At 36.0% G+C, this 17,634-nt stretch overlaps 1 protein-coding gene across 3 annotated transcripts in view; it reads left to right on the top strand.

Moving 5' to 3' along the window:
- Positions 1–17,634, top strand: part of UNC79 (unc-79 homolog, NALCN channel complex subunit) — a 310,022-nt gene that overhangs the window by 258,787 nt on the left and 33,601 nt on the right. For all 3 annotated transcript variants that reach the window (XM_044662137.1, XM_044662136.1, XM_044662138.1), the window contains one exon: positions 5,576–5,680. In XM_044662137.1, the coding sequence (XP_044518072.1) occupies positions 5,576–5,680 (105 nt within the window). The remainder of the gene's footprint in view (positions 1–5,575; positions 5,681–17,634) is intronic.

Genomic DNA, 17,634 nt, shown 5'->3' with positions numbered 1-17,634 from the left:
AATACTAAAGGTCTACTGTGTGCTAGGAACTGGTAATTTAAAAAAAAAAGAAACATACGTAACTCCAAGAATCTTGAAGCAACTTTTTTAAAGATAAAGCATGATATATATTAAAAAACAAAGTTTAGAGGGATAGGGAAAGCACTAATAACAGGGGGATCAGGAAAGGCCTTGTAAAAAACAAACACAAACCTAAAGAAAAAGGTTATATTAATCAACTAATAAGAATTTATTAAACTTATACTATATGTTAAGCACCATGCTAATTGCTGATGATAAGAAGACCAAAAAAATTATCCAATTTACATTTTATCAGTAGAGGAAGGACTAGGAAAGGAGAAAGTATTATGAGCAGTCTAGGGGAAAAAAAGGCAAAATAGAAGGCTTATATGCAAAGTGAATGATGATGATAACTTATCTTCATATGGCAATTTCTTGTTTGATCCTCACAACTCTGTGAGTTAGGTAGTTCAGATATTATTACCTTTATTTTATTGAAGAGGAAACTAAGGCTCAGGAAGTTATGGGGCCTTGTCTAAGATTATGTGACTGGTAAGTAATAGCATTGAATTAGAAATAATAGTTATTTATATACACTTTTATGGTTTACCAAGGGCTCTTCCTTCATTATCTTATTTAAGCCTTGTCATAACTCTGTGAGGTAGGTACTATAGGTATTATCTCCATTTTATAGATGAGATTAGAACTTCCTATTCCAATACAGCTGCTGCTTCATCATCACCATCACTGCCACCACCATCATTGTCATTATTATCTTCATGATGCTAACAATAATATACTATCATTCTGGTTCTAGTTTACAAAATTCTTCCACATCTCTTATCTTGTTCTGCTCTCCAAACAACCCCAAAAGAAGGTTTTACCAACATACTTGACAATCTCTTACTAGTAGAATTAGGAAATTTAGAAATGGTTGAGCAATCAGACCAAAAGAGTGTTAGTCATTTAGTCAGTAAATATTAAGTAAGTGCCTACTGTATGTCAGATACTGTGCTAAACACTACAAATAATAAGGTAAAAGAGAATCCCTGGCCTCATGGAGATCACAGGTTAATGAAGGAGACAACATGGCAATAACTATGTGCCAACAAGATATATACAATATAAAGTGGGGATGGTTTCCAAGGAAAAGAACTAAGATTAAGGAGGACTAGGAAATTGCTTTTACAAAAGGTGGAATTTTAGCTGAGATATGAAGGAAATCAGAGAAGTCAGGAGGTAGGGATGAAGACTAGTGGCATTCTAGATGTGAGGGACAGTTAGCAAAAATGTCCAGAATTGGTTGAAATGTTTTGTTCAAGGAACAGCAAAGAGGCCAGTGTCTTTGTGCTATGTAACATTTTTAAAATTAATAAGTTACTTGGATTAATATTTTATTTTATTAATTTTAATTTTATTAATTTTTTTTAAACCCTTGTACTTTGGTGTATTGTCTCATAGGTGGAAGAGTGGTAAGGGTGGGCAATGAGGGTCAAATGACTTGCCCAGGGTCACACAGCTGGGAAGTGGCTGAGGCCGGGTTTGAACCTAGGACCTCCTGTCTCTAGGCCTGACTCTCACTCCACTGAGCTACCCAGCTGCCCTTAATTTTATTAATTTTAATAATTTAATCAGAATTATTTATTAGTAATTTAACTAAAATTGCTAACTTAATAATTTAAGCATTAATTCACACTTAACAAATTTGTAAATTGTCCAAAGTTGGGAAAGATAGCTAATATATAGATTGTATAACAGAATTGGGATCCAGAAAGATTTTGACCATCTAGAATAGCGATGGTGAACCTTTTAGAGATGGAGTGCCAGATCATGCCCCCCCTAGACTGAGTGCCATGCCTGCTGCCCCACCAAATGCTAGGTGCTCCCTGACCCCCCCTTTACCCCACACAGGGGAGGGAAAAAGCACTCCCATTGGGCTGCTGGGCAGAGGGGTGGGTGAAGTAAAGAATGTCCTCAGCAAATGTAGAGAGGGGGAGGGGAGTAGCCCAAGTGCTCTGTTCTCCTCCAGCTCTGTCACCTATGAGCCACCCACTTTACCTCCTGTGCTTTCTCATTGGAATGCTGAGCAGAGGGGTGGGTATGGGAAAAATGTCATCAGGCATGGTGGGGGTGGGGAGGGGAGCAGCTCCACCCAAGTCCTTCTGCCTTTCTAGTAACAAACTCTGGGGAGTGGGCAACATGTGTGTCCACAGAGAATGCACTGTGTGCTGTCTTTGGCACCTGTGCCATAGGTTCATCACTACTGGTCTAGAATATTTGTCCAAATGACAATTGCTGAAATTTTTAATAGGATTTTGTGGTTTACAAAGTGCATTATAGATACTATTGTAACTGATGCTCACAACAACCCTATGAGGTAGGTTATATGGGTATTATTATCTTCATTTTACAGATGAAGAAAACAAGACACAGGGGATTTAATAATCTTTGCCATGGTCACACAGGTAGTTGGTGTTAAAAGCAGAATTTGAACCCAAATCCCATATTAAATCCTGTGTTTTTTCCATTATCTTATGATGCTTTATATTTAGTATGTGGTGATGTTTATCCTGCTAGTTCTATATTTATGATCCTATGTTCCTGTTATCTGAATCCCTCAAAGAAACATATAGTACTGATATATAGAAAGTCTTATTTTGAGGTTAAAAATCAACTGCCTCATTACTGTAAAAGAGAATTGTGATAGAAAGTAGTTTGTGTGAGGACCAGCTGAAGATGAACCAACTGTATCATGGCAACCAAAAAAGTTAATGTTCTCTTAAGTGGTCCAGTCAGAATAATGGTATCCAGAATGAGTTAATTTTTTGCCTATTGTATTCTTCCCTGGTCATACCTTCTTTGAAATATTATGTTTGTTTTTGGGCTCCAAATTTTAGGAAGGACTTTGCAAAACTATAGTGTCTGTGGAGAATGACTTGGAAAGTGAGAAGATTTTAACCATGACAAATAAAGAAAAGAATGGTGTGTGTGTGTGTGTGTGTGTGTGTGCGTGTGTGTGTGTGCGACAGAGACAGAAACAGACAGAAAGAGAGAGAGAGTGCAATATTCAAATATCCAAAGTCTATCATTTCCATTTTAGCTCTGAGGGTCTATGATTCTGCCATTTCCATTTTGCAGAGGCTTAAGTGACTTGCCCGAGGTCATACAGCTCACAGGTATTAGAGCAGAAATTCTAAATTATGTCTTATGATTCTACTTTCCATAAACCCATAAGAATAGACTAATTGGCCTGTTTAGATCCAAAGTCCTTATGAACCCATGAATAATTTACACATCTAATGCATATATCATTCTTTCATCCCAAAGTAGAAAAATATTGGCTTGCCATTTGTAAAAGCCTGTGCATATTGCTCCTTAATTCTCATCATTGATTTAATCTCCCCAATTCTGGACTTTTGGTCTCTGAGATTATAATCTCATCTTTTGCCATCTTGCCTTAATGGTCTCTCAATTGCATTACCTTGAGCTCAGAGAGTTGTTTGCTTCCTCTTGAGAAAATGGAAAACTACTATTTGCATGGAAGATACAGAAGCATTGTTGGAGTGGTTTAACAGTGTCCTAATGGGAAAAAAGAAGACAAGAAGGAAAGAGGAGCTTTTATGCTTGTGAAAATAACATGAAGTTTGTTCTTTCTAGCTCTAAAGTTTTCCAAGTTTTTTCTCAGTAGGGTCTCAGTTCTGCATTCATCTATAGTCCATGCAAAACACCCCTTTACAAGGAAGCCTCTATTTACTACAACAAGAGTTGGCAAGAGTTTCTGTTGTTTAATACCCTTGTATCTTTTCTCTATTCCTCTTCCCCTGCCTTGTTTTTTCCTTCTTTCCATGTTATAGCCTTTACTTTGTAGATATATTCATATCATAGGACCTCAAGCTTTAAAGATTTGGAAGGGATCAGAAAAATAATTTTATACAGATCCCCTCCACACCCCCCACATTACAGATTAAGGAACTGAGTCCTAGAGATGGGAAGCAACTTGCCTAATTCTTCACAGATAATAATGAAAAGAACTGGAATTTGAACTCAGACTGTCCATCACAAGTCTAGTGATCTTTCTATTACATCAAGGTATTCTCTCTGCCTGATGATTCCTTTTCTGTAATTTGTTTCTTATTTTGCCTGGAGTAATATAAACTTACATGTAAGGTTCATTCTTGTCTTCTTTGTAATCCTTCCTTAAAATTCCCTCTCCCTCCCTCCCTTCCTTCCTTCCTTTTCCCTTCCTCCCTTCTTCCTTCCTCCATTTCTCCCTTCCTTCCCTCCCTCCTTTCCTTCTTTCTCTCCCATCCTCCCTCCCCTTCCTCTCTCCCACCCTCTTTTCCTCCCTTATTCTCTCTGCTCAAACTACAATCACCATAACTTGGGCCCTCATCATATTTTGCTTGAGTGATTGCAGTAACCTCCTAAATAATCTCCTTCCAATCCCATTTTTTTCCAATCCACATAGCTAGCTGCCAAACCAATATTCCAAACTCGCATTCTGACCATATTCTTCCCCTATTTAAAAAAAAAATTTTTGCTCCTTTTGGTCTGTAATGTAAAATACAAAGTTCTGTTTATTTAAAGGATTCAAATAGCTTCAACCTACCTTTCCATATTTCCCCCTCTTCATACACTCTTTATTCCAGGCAAATTGGTCTAATAGCTGTTCTTCATATATAACATTCTATTTCCCACTTCTGTGCCTTTGCATAGGCAATATTTACCCCCTTCCCCATTTCTGTGTCTATAAGGCATTTTTGATCTCCAACTTGCAGAATCCATCATTTCTTTCAAAGCTCAGTCTTTCCTGCTACTCTTTCTTATCCTCTCCAGTTCCCCCTTCTGTTTTAAATGACTTTTTAAAATACTTTGCATTTACTTGTCTATGAGCATACTATATCTCCTGCTCCCACCCTGGATTCTCCACAGAGAATTGGTCAAAGACTATAACATTTCTGGTTTTGTGTCTTGAATCATGGAGCCTTATTACATATATTAACAGCCACTTAGCAAATGTTTGTTAATTGAAACAAATAATCAAAGGAAAAGATTTGGAAAGAAGCATGACTAGCTGTTAAATAGGAAATTGCTGTAGTGGAGAAACACAGAATTGGAGTCGGAGGGCCTGTCAATTTGAATGCAGGCTGACAATCTCTCCTAGTTTTCAGTTACTACATTTCTAAAATGAGAGAATTATGCTAGGTGATCTCTATGAGCGCAGAAACAATTGGATATATCATTTCTTCTCAAGGATATGTAGAAACTCTCCTCCTACAAATGGGGAAGGCTTCCTATATTTAACAATATTTAGGAGATAGATATTCTGCTTTCCCCTGGTTGATCAAATTACATGTTCTTAGGGCTTAAAAGGCAAATCAAAATGAACCTTTTTGGGGATATTTTCTTTTTCAATTTCTTTTTTCCATTCAGCTCAATAGGTAATTTTCAATACGTCCCATAGTTACATTTTTCATTCCTGACTTATGCATCTTGCTGAAGTACTCTATGACATTGGTCTATGCTAAGTGAATTTTTAGAAACCTTTTTCTCCCTTATTTTTGTTTTTGTTTAGGAGCGGGATAAATTCTACTTGTCTCGTAGTGTTGTCTTAGAGCTACTCCAAGCTCTGAAGTTAAAGTCTCCTTTGCCAGATACAAACCTACTACTGCTGGTCCAGGTAGAGTACTAACTCACTTATAATCCTTTTCATGATGCCCATGCATGTTGTAAAATAATGGAAGATAGCAGGACTGTAGGGTTATATCCCATAGTCCCTGTCTTCTCTTTGATAGCAAATAAACTGTCTTTATGAAGACTATGCTCTATTACTTTGCACTGAAGTTCATTCTTCCACTTGGCTTAGTAACCAGAACATTTCTGTTGTGCCAAATGTTTGGCCACATCTATTTTTCTTCCTCATCCTCAAATGTCTCATAGGATTTTAGGGTTGGAAAGAAGTACAGAAGTCATCTAGCAGATTTGCTTCTGCCTCTAATCCCACCACTACCAGCACTAAATGCTCAGGGGCTTGATGCCTAGATTACTAAAGTGATCTCCTACAGATCTTTCTTTCAACCTCTAATCTCTCTCCTTTCCAATCTATCTTGTGGGCTGCTATAAGAATAATCTTCCTTAAAAGTGATTATTTTATGTAATCACAGGTCCATAAGAGAATTTAGAGGTCATCTGGTCCAATCCCCAACCAAAAACTCTGTCTACAACATCCCTTAAAAGATGTTTTTCAACTTCAAGTCCTTCAATAATAGGGTACTCACTACCTCATAAGACAGATCATTCCATCTATGGATAGTTCTCAGTCTTGGGTAGGTTTTTCTTATATTGAACTGAACTCTACTTCCCTATAACTTCCCCCCACCAGCCTCCCTACCTTGTTCTTAGTTCTTCACTTTGTAATCAAGTAGAACAAGTCGAATTTCTCTTTCACATTAAGAAAAATATTTAAAGATAATAATCAAGTCCGTAAGTCCTCTGCAAGTTAAATATCCCTAGTTCCTTCCAAGGATCACCATGTAGCATAATTTTAGCCCTTCTTGATTCTTACTGTGAAAAATCTAAATGTATCATCCTGGCATTCAAGACCCTCCATGAATCTAGCAACCTAATATTCATTCCTACCATCCTCCAATATGTTCCCCCTGCTATAATAAGTTGACCTCCTCTACTTATAAGAGAATGAAGAGTATGTGACTATAAGGATAATGTGATTGCAAGGTTCCTAGGTGCTCTGTTACTTGTTCCCTAATCCCTAAAATATTTCAGAAGGATCAAAGCTTAGATTTTTTTCTCAAAGGCTAGAGTTTAATAATAAAAAGTCATTCCTTTATCTCTCTAGGCCTCAATTTTCTAATCTATAAATAAGAGGGTTAGATGACCTAGGAAAAGAGGCAAAATTTGGCAAACATCAACATGTGTTGCCAGAGGTGGATATAGTGCTGAGTGGAAAAATACTCTTTAACTAGCTTTGAGTAGATAGTGATTGGCCTTTTCTGTTCTATGTTGCTGAAAATGTGTAGTGGTAGAATACCTGGATAGGAAATCAGGAGTGTGGGATCCTAATCCTGACTCTTCCAAATGTGTGACTCTGGGCTTCTGCCTTCTCTGAATCCTAGATTCCTCTTTTGTAAAATGGAGATAGTGATATCCACAAAAACTCACACTGCACACCTTCTAGGGTTGTCATGATTGCCAGTGGGAGAAGTGTTTAGTTGAAGATCATAGGAATAAAAACCTGGGAGGGACCTAGGAAATCCTCAAGTCCAATCCTTTCATCTTAAATATAAGGAAACAAAGAGCCAGAAGGGAAATAACTTGTCCAAGATTATATCTTGTCAGTGGAAAAATTGAGATTCAAACATGTGTTTTCTAACTCTAAATCTAGTACTATTTTCCTTATGCTACAATGTAACCTATTATTGTGAACATGCTTAATAATATTTATGGGTACTAACACCAAAACCAATAGTATTTTTTAGTGAAAATAACTTTTTTGCATAAAAATATCCTGAAAGTTAAACAGGAGAAACTTATGCCCAGCAAATGGAAAAGAACCTTTTGCACCTGAAGAAGAGCACAAGAAGATTTAGGGGCCAGCAGATGCTTTTTGTACCAGATAGCTTCAGAACTCTGATAAATCTATGTCAGTGTGACTTGGATGTCCCTTAAATAAAAAGTAGGCTCTGAAACTGCTGTCTTTAAGATCTATGAAGGCTCCTGTGCCTTTCCAAAGGCAGGTGTATATAGGGAATCTCTTGGGTCTCTAGGGCTCTGTGCTGTGGTTGCTTGCCTATGAGGTCCATTAGTCAGTTCTAATAAGCACTTGTCAGGAGACAGCAATGAAACACTGACAGTTTAAATTACTCAGTGGTTAAAAGAACCCTGAAAACAATGATTATAACATCAAAGCTAGATGAATAAATAACAAAAACCAAATTAGCTTCAGCAAAGAAAATGGTAAGAAAAAGGATATTTCTTTATGTATTCATTCAAGCAGTTTATGAAGGGACATACATTTCCTCTTTTCTTGGGCAAATTTGCATTTGTCACTGAACCTTGAACTAATAGAGAGAAATTAAAAGGTAAAATCACTTGGACTGTGAAGCAATTGTGTCAGGCATTTGGAGAATGGGCCCACTAAGGACAATTCTATGAATAATGTGTTTTAATCATATTTTAGCATTCTTCATTTGTAGGAATGTCCAGCTGCACAGAGAGCAGCCTTCACTCAAAAGACCCATCACATATTTTCAGTGTCATTCAGGCTGGTTTGCTAATCGATCCTTTCATCTTTTGACTCCACAGTTTTCTACAAGTGGTTCCCTCATATATATCCTCACCTCAGTTCTGTTTTATAGAAACTTTAACTTCCTGTAATGCACATCTCAGATGGGTTCTCTTTCATGATATAATAGATGTAAAGTACTTTGCAAACTTTGAAATATATGATTATCAGCTATTATTATTTCAATAAGTGGACATAAAGATTGGAGGTTTCTATCATTTTTCTTCAAGTCATCTCAAAGAATAAAGAAGGAATGGAGATTGCCATTGAAAAAGGCAGTCTGCTGTTGGGTCAGTGATTACAGCTTGGCACATTTGAGTCTATGCCAGAGTTTTAGAAAGGTCAAAGAAGTGATAGTTTTCCTTAATGGGTAATAGATGTTTTCAGATTAATGGAAAAATGATTTTTTGATGATCAAGTAACCCTATGAAAAATCTGGCCTTTCCTCACTTCCTTCTGTGATTTTCATCCAAAACCATTATTGTATGTATGAGTGTGAGCATTTGTGTGTGTGTGTGTGTGTGTGTGTGTGTGTGTGAGAGAGAAAGAGAGAGAGAGAGACAGAGACAGAGACAGAGACAGAGACAGAGACAGAGACAGAGACAGAGACAGAGACAGAGACAGAGAAAGACAGAGAGAGTGTGAATGAGGGTAAGACTTAGAATCTACAAGAAAAAGGAAAATGTAGTAAAAGGAACAATTTGTATGTCTTGTTAGTCTCAGAGTCAGAAAAACTTGAGTTTAAGCCTTATCTCTGACACATAGTGATTGTGTGACCCTAAGTTACTTCACCTCATAGTGCTCCAGGCAACTCTTTAAGACCCCTAAGTTTCAGAACAATTAGTTTCCTCACAAGGAATTCTCTACAGTAATGTTATCAAAGGTATGGACCCTACATCCCTCCTTTCTTTCCCTCCCTTTCCCACTCTCCATAGAAGCAACTGGACAAAATAATAACCTTTAGAATTAAAGTTACTTTCAATTAAAGGTTTCATTCTTTCCATTAGCAAATGTAGCTTGAAGAATCTTAAGTGGGGTTCCATGGTAATTACAAATATATTGTGTACCTTTGCGCAGAACAATATGTTAGAGAAATTACAAAGATATATAAGATGGCTTCCTTGCCCTCAGTTTACTTAAACAGGACTGTTCTTTATGTTTAAAAAAAGTTAGATGTTATCTAATTGTTCAAGCAAAGAACTAATATCAGACTGCTTGTCTCTCATTTGAGAAGCGACTTCACTAATAAAGAGACTTATTACCAACAGGGTAATATATTTTTTAGCCACAACAACACTTGAACACTATCTACTAAGACCCTCTAATCATTTAGAGGTTGCTGCTTATGCTGGTGGAGAAAGAATTAACAATTTGGATGACAGGATTCATTGATCAAGTATTTATTAAGAATCAGCTATATACTAGTGCTAGATGCTAGCTATATGAAGATAAAAAATGAAATAGTTGCTGACCCAAAAGGAAATAATTTTCTTTTTAGGTCTTTGCTACTACAAAAATTTTTGCCATAGGTATTTTGGTATTTGGCTTTTATTACTACCTGATTTCTTTGGAGTATATATCTAGTAATGGGATTTCAAAGGGTATGGATATTTTTAAGCATAATTCTAAATTATTTTACTGAACAGTTAGATCTCCTTCATAGTACCACCAACAGTGTGTCACATGCCCAACATTGACTATTCTCATCTTTTTGTTATCTTAGCCAATTTGTAAGGTGTGAGTTATTTTTATTTATATTTCTTTTATGTGCTTTAGTGAATTTCCTTCATATTGTTGTTAACAGTTTACCCATCTTTTTGAGAACTCTTTGTTCAGATCCTTTGACCACTTATCTACTGGGGAATAGTTTTTAGTTTTACATATTTCTGTGCATATATAACTTTGATATCAGAACTTCCTCAGATATTTGATGCAAAGACTTTTGTATCTTTCCTTTGTATCCTAGTTGCATTAATTTTGTTTATGCAAAATCTTTTAAATTTCATGCAAATGAAACATTTTTATGATCATTTCTATCCCTTGTTTATTAAGAACTCTCATCCTAGCCATATCTGTAAAAGGAACCTAAACTGATTCTCTTCTGATTTTTTTATATAATGTGACCTTTATTATTCAAGTCACATAGCCATCTTGAATTTTTTAAAAGTATATGATGTAAGATACTGATCTGAACTAATTTCTAAGAAATTGCTTTCCAGTTTTCCCAATAGTTCTTATCAAATAGGGACTTCTTAGGTAAAGGAGTTGACATTTCTTTAATTAAAGTTCTCAAAAAGCTGAAATGATGGACTGAATCTAATTTTTAAAATATATATATGGTAACATTTAGAATTTATAAAGATGAAATTATTAAATAAGTATAAAATAATGCACTTAGGTTAAAAATTCAACTGATCAATTATGGAATTGGGGGAAGCAAAGATAACTAAAAACTAAATCATGTGAAAAAATTCTAGTTATTTTAAGTGGAGTCAGTAGTAACATAGTAGCCAAAATCCAATAATGTGATCTTAGTTTCCTCAACTAAAGTCCTGATATTTAATCACAGTAAGAGGTAATCCTGATTTTTTTAAAGTAATGCCAACATCAGATTCTACCAAGTTAAACAAATTTCAAGTATAGGCCTTGGCAACAAACTTTGTTGCCTAATGACTAGCTTAGTTAATTGTGAACAAACTTTTATCACCATAAAGTTAACTTACTACATGGAGATTTTTTTGGCAACTACAATTCATGAAATCATATGTCAAACCACAGAAGATAGTTTAAGCTGAAATGGCAGAAGTATTGTATAGAGAAGTATGAGCCCAGTGACGCACCGTATAATCAATTTCTGAGGACTTCTGAGTATTTCTGAGGACCGGCTTTGCTTTTTAGAAGGGCTTATCACCAGATTGGCAGTAGGGTGGGTGACAGATGTTTGATTCACCACAACTCTTAAATCTATCTGCTAAATCCACATCTATAGGAGGAATACCCACAGTGGTGATAGTATTGACATTTTAACTATTGAAATATTGAAGAAATATTCAGAATGAGGAACAATAGTCCCACTCCACTCTGTGCTGGTTAGCGACTAGCATTTATTTAGGTCTTTAATTTATGCAGCTTTGTGAATATTATCTCAGCTTATCCTAGCAACAACCATGAGAGGAAGGCACTATTTTTACTAGCATTTTACAATTGAGGAAACTGAGCCAAGTAACTCAAGTGACTTGCCAAGGGTTACATAAGTATCTGAATACAGATGTCTTTCTGACTCCAGATCCAGTGCTCTATCCATTGTGTCAGCTAGCTCTCTCCAGACCACATCAGAAGTGCTGTGTTCAATCCTAGGTGCCAAGTTTTTTAGAGGGACATTGATAATCTGGAAGTTGTCAAAAATTGGATGACAGCTAGTGATGGGATTCAAAGCTATGTAATATGGGCTTATTTAAGCCATAAACAAGAAGATTGGAGGTGGGAAGAAGATAGGATCACTATATATAAACATTTAAAAGTTTGTCATGTGGGGAAGGAATTAAATTCATTATTCTCCATAGCCTCTGAGAGCAGAACCCTTGTATATTTGGGAATGGGAAAGGAGGAGTTGTAGATAGACAAACTTCATATCAGTTTCAGGAAGAGCTTCAAAGCTTTTCCTAATCTGTCTTCTTCCTCTACCTCTCCAGTCTTCTACTTTATTCTTTGATATACTGGGCAATTCAGTAACATTGGTCTCCTTGTTACTTCTCATGCTCTTATCTTCACCATATGCCTGAAACTATCTTCTTCCTAATCTTTACCTTCTAGCTTCCCTCGTTTCCTTTCAGTCTTATCTAAAGTCCCACTTTCTGCATGAAGTCTTTACCAGTTCTCTTTAAACTTAGTGCCTTCTCTCTGAGGTTATTTCAGATTTGTCCTCTCAATATCTTGCTTGTAGATACTTATCTGTATGTTGTCTACCCCTTTACTCTGGCTTCCTAGGGAGCAGGAACTGTTTAATGCCTGGCATATAGGAAATACTTAATAAATGCTTATTGATATGAATGTATCTGGTATTTACTGAGGTCCTACTATGTGCCTCACTGAGAAGTTCTATTAATTTTCATCTAAAACTCCCACACTATAGCACATAACTCTGGCTTCACTCACAAGTTTAGACATCTTGTGGGAGAAAAGCTTTCTTTTAATGATAGATCTACTGTGGGCTGAATGACAAAGGAATTCCACAGTATTACATGTGGCACCTACATTAACTCACTCTGCAGGCACTTCTACTGCTTACTATTGACACGAGGTTATTAATATTAGATGAGTTAGTAATAAGCTGATCACTATATTCAGAAGAGAGGCGGAGATGCTATTTTGGTGCTTTTTATATAATGAATGCATTTGATAATGGCACATAATGGATGTCTGTTTCTTTTGTAATCTTCATGGGGGAGTGCATTATTACAGTGACATTATTACTATATTTTATTTGGAAGTAAAGAGGTTTTTTCCCCTTCTGTGGTAGTCATCATTTTCCCTCTCTGCTTTTAGTTATGTCTTTGTAGTGGAGGAAATTCTTTGCAGCTGAGAGAAAATGTTCAGTAAAGGACTGATAAATGAGCAGAGAGAGAGGTTTAGAATCTTGGAATTGTAGAATCTCAGAATTGTATGGGCTATTAGAGGTTTTCACATTCAACCTCTACCTTAGGGGGAGACATTCTCTCAACAGTATCCCTGACAATCAGTTCCTCGTCCAGTCTTTGCTCAAAAAGGGACTCACTGCCTTTCAAGGCAATCAGATTTGAATAACTTTAGTCATTTTGAAGTTCTCTGTTAAGGTTTTAATTAACAATAACAAGTCAGCTTTATACACACTTGAGGGTTTACAAAGCACTTTCCTTCAAGAATCCTGGTTGGTCAGTTGCCTCAAGTGCTATTATCCCCATTTTACAGAGGAGGCAATTGAGTCTTAGAGAATTTTTTTGCTCATGGTTATATAGTCAGTATATGTAAGAGACTAGACTAAAACTCCAGTATCTTAATTCCTACCATATTTTAGGAAAACACTAGCAAGTTCAAGAGTGTCCAGAGAAAGGCAAATCTGAAGCTATTTCAAGAACATGCCATATGAAAACTAATTGAAAGAAATGGTAATGTTTAACTTGGAAAAGAAAAGACTTTGCAAAGACACATTAGTCTTTTTCAAACATTTGTAGGACTGTTTTCTGGAAGGGGGAGTAGAATTTTTCTGTTTGGCCCCAGAGAGCAGAACCTGGAGCCATGGTTGAAAGCAACAGAGGCAAATTTAGGCTTGATCTTAAGAAAAACTTCCTTACAGAACGGGTTACTTTTGGAGCTAGTAGGGTCTGGGATTCTGTGTCCTACGTGCTTTCCATTACATCTAGCTAACAATTTAATTTTATAAATAACATAAACTGTATAGATCTGCAAAAGGAATAATAATAATAATAACACAGATAACTCACCTTTCTTATATGACTTTAGAGAGTTAGGTTGTTTCTTGTTTTATTTATTCATTCAATGGTTTTCTTAATTTTATAAATTACTCTTTTGATTTTCAGGATTTCTGATTTAGTTTTTTCTTTAAAACCCTTAACTTCTATGTATTGGCTCCTAGGTGGAAGAGTGGTAAGGGTGGGCAATGGGGGGTCAGGTGACTTGCCCAGGGTCACACAGCTGGGAAGTGTCTGAGGCCAGAACCTAGGACTCTGATTTAGTTTTACTTGGGGTTTAAATTTGTTCTTTTTTCTGTTTTTTTTTTTTTAGTTACATGCCCAGGTCATCTATCTGTTCTTTTGCTATTTTATTGATGTAAACGTTTAGAGAGATAAATTTTCCCTTCAGTAGTGCTTTGGCTACATCCCATAAATTTTGGTATGTTGACTCGTTACCATTCTCTTTTATGAAATTATTGATGGTTTTTGTGATTTGTTCTTTGATCCACTCATTTTTTTATTTTGAATATTTTCTCCTAGTTAAATATTTCATGTTCTAATCCACTCATTTTTCAGATTAGATTATTTAGTTTTAATTAATTTTGAATATTGTGGCAGCTCTTTATTAAATTTAATTTTTTGTAGTATGGTCTGAAAAGGATGCATTTAATATTTCTGCTTTTATGCATTTTGTTGTGAGGCTTTTATGCCACGGTCATTTTTTGTTTAGGTATCATGTACTGCTGAGAAAAAGGTATTTTCCTTTTGATTCTTATTCAGTTTTCTATGAAGGTCTATTATATTGAAGTTTTCTAAAATTATATTTACCTCCTTAACTGTTTCATTTGGTTAGATTTATCCAGTTCTGAAGTGGTGGAATTTGAGATCCTCCACTATTATAGTTATACTTTCTATTTCCTTCTATAACTAATTTAACCATCCCTTTAGGAATTTGGATGCTATGCCACTTGGTACATATGTTTAGGACTGATATTACTCCATTTCATTCATTGTTACTTCATTACTTTATTGTCTATGGTACCTGTTATCAAGATGTAATTCTCTTTTAATTAGATCTATTTTTAGTTTTGCATTGTCTGAGATCGTGAATGCTACCTTGCTTTTTTAAACTTCAATTGAAGCATAATAGATCGTTCAGTCCCTTACCTTTACCCCAGATATATGCCTTTGCTTTAAATGTGTTTCTTATGAGCAAGCAACATGTTGAGAGAATCTTGTTTTTAAAACTCTCAGTTAACCACTTCCATTTTATGGGTGACTTCATTTCATTCACATTTACAGTTATGATCACTAACTGTGTTTTAGTCAACTTATTTTCACCCTACTTATCCCTTTCTCTCTCTCTCTTTAATTTCAGTCTTTCCCTGCTCACCTGTATTTTGCTTCTGACTACTACCTTCTCCAATTTGCCTTCCCTTCTATCAGTACTCCCCTTTCTCTTATTCACCCTGCCCTCCTCCTTTCCTGGAGGGTAGGATAGATGTCTATGCCCAAATGAATGTGGATGTTATTCCTTTTTTGAGTCAAATCTGATGAGAGTAATGATCAATCAAGCATCACCCCCCCTCTCTGTCCATTCTCTCTCACTATAGTAATCCTTTTGCACCCCTTCACGTGAGGTAATTTGCCACTGTTTTTTATCTCTTCTTTTTTCAGTATATTTCTCTTTCTCACCCTTAGTTTTTTACATCATTCCATTATATTTAGCTTGCTCCTATTCTTTCTGTCTATATATACTCTTTCTAACTATTTTAATAGTGATAAAGTCCTTAATAGTTACAAATATCATCTTCCCATGTGGAAATACAAGCCATTTAATCTTATTGAATCCCTTAAATGCTCTTTTTCTTATTCACCTTTTTATGCTTCTCTTAAATCTTGTATTTGAACATTAAATTTTCTGTTCAACTCTGGTCTTTACATCAAGAATGCTTAAAAGTCATCTATTTCATTAAATATTAATTTTTCCCATTGAAGGTATAGAGATTAAAATTAATATACAAGAATTAAGTATTATAGTTTATAAATTCTTATTAATAATAAACTAACAAGAATGCTAACTAAAAAGATACTAACCCTACCCACTTGTGAGAGCAAAAGAGCCAGAAGGAGGAGTTACAGCAAATTATATACAAATGTGATGATGCAAACGTGAACACAGGGAAAAGCATTTTGGGTAATACAGAAAGGAAGTTTGGGTAATGTAGTTTTAGGTATTCAAGATATTTCTAACTATACCAAGGATTATGCTCAGTTTCCCTGGGTAGGTTATTATTGGTTGTAATCCTAGTGCCTTTGCCTTCCAGATTATCATATTCTAAGCCTCTGATCCAGGGGTTGGTAAGGTATGGCTCTCAAGCCATATCTGACTCCACCTCCCAACCAGCCAGTCCGGGCAGAGCCCCAGGATATGTCCCAGGGGGCCCTTCAGCTCCCGCTCCATATTCCAGCACCTTCCGCCTCCATCCTCCTCCTTCTGCAGGCGTTTATGGCTCTCTTGGCCAAAAAGGTTGCCAATTGTTGCTCTGATCCTTTAATGTAGAAGCTATAAAGTCCTATGTAATCCTGTTTTGACTCCATGATAATTGAATTATTTCTTTCTGGCTTCTTACAGTATTTTCTCCTTGGCCTGGGAGCTCTGGAATTGGGGTATAACGTTTCTGGGACTTTTTATTTAGGGATTTCTTTCAGGAAGTGATTGGCTGAGTCTTTCAATTTCTATTTTCACCTCTTGTTTGAGAATACCAGGTCAGTTTTCCAATATAATTTTCTGTAACATGGTGACCAGGCTCTTTTATTTTTATCATGGTTTTTGGCTAGTACAATAAATTTTAGATTCTCTCTCTCGAGGCTATTTTCCACATTAGTGATTTTTCCAAAGAAATATTCTCACATTTTTTTCTTTTCTTTTTTCATTGTTTTGATTTTCTTTTATTGTTTCATGATGCTTCATGGAGTTCTGAGCTTCCACTTGCCCAGTTTTATGTTTAAGAAATTATTTTCTCCATTGATTTTTTGTGCTTCCTTTTACATTTGGTCAATTCTGCTTTTTAAGAAGCTATTTTCTTCATTGGATTCTTGTGCCTCCTCTTCCATTTGGCCAATCTAGTTTTTAGAGAATTGTTTTCTTCAGTAATTTTTCTGTCTATCTTCTACCAAGCTGTTGACTCTTTTTTCATGATTATCTTATATTTCTCTCATTTAGTTTCCAAATTTTTCCTTTATGTCCCTGATTTGAAAATCCTTTTTGAGTTCCTTCAGGAGGTCTTTTTAGGCCAGTCCCTATTTCACTTTTTCCTTTCAGGCTTTCATATGTAGCCATTTGGGCATTATTGTCTTCTTTTTTGTGTTTTGATTTTCCCTGTTGCCATGTTAAACTTTATTTGGTCAGCTTTTTATTTCGTCTTTTGGTCATTTCTCCAGCCTATTTTGTCACCTTTAACTAAATGCTAAAATATGGCTTTCTTCCTGGGGTAGAAGGGGTACTTCCCCCAAGCTTCTTGTACTGGGACCTGCTTTTGTGTGTGAGTGTGGCTTGGCTACCTTGTAGACTTGTAGTGTGAATAAGAGGAGGCCTGGTTGGCTTGCTGTGGAAAGGTGTGTAGCTGTTTGCATGCATGCTGGCTCTACTAGATTGTGCTGGATTTTCCTTCCCCAGATGTTGGTTTGATTGGGGTCTTTCCTGTTGACTTTCTATGTTATCTTGGGATGTAAAACTGTCACTCCAATTTTTTATTGGTTCTGAAGAGCCAGAGTTCATTTTGAGGAATTTTCTATAATTGTTTGGTGGTGAATTTAGGCAAACTCAAGAGTGTTCCTAACTCTACCATCTTGACTTCCAGAAGTTTCAAAAAAATCCAC

Source organism: Gracilinanus agilis, chromosome 2 (assembly GCF_016433145.1).
Source record: "Gracilinanus agilis isolate LMUSP501 chromosome 2, AgileGrace, whole genome shotgun sequence".
In the NCBI taxonomy this organism is placed as follows: domain Eukaryota; kingdom Metazoa; phylum Chordata; class Mammalia; order Didelphimorphia; family Didelphidae; genus Gracilinanus; species Gracilinanus agilis.
The sequence above is the reverse complement of the archived record's forward strand: the minus strand, read 5'-3'. Positions and strand labels throughout refer to the sequence as shown.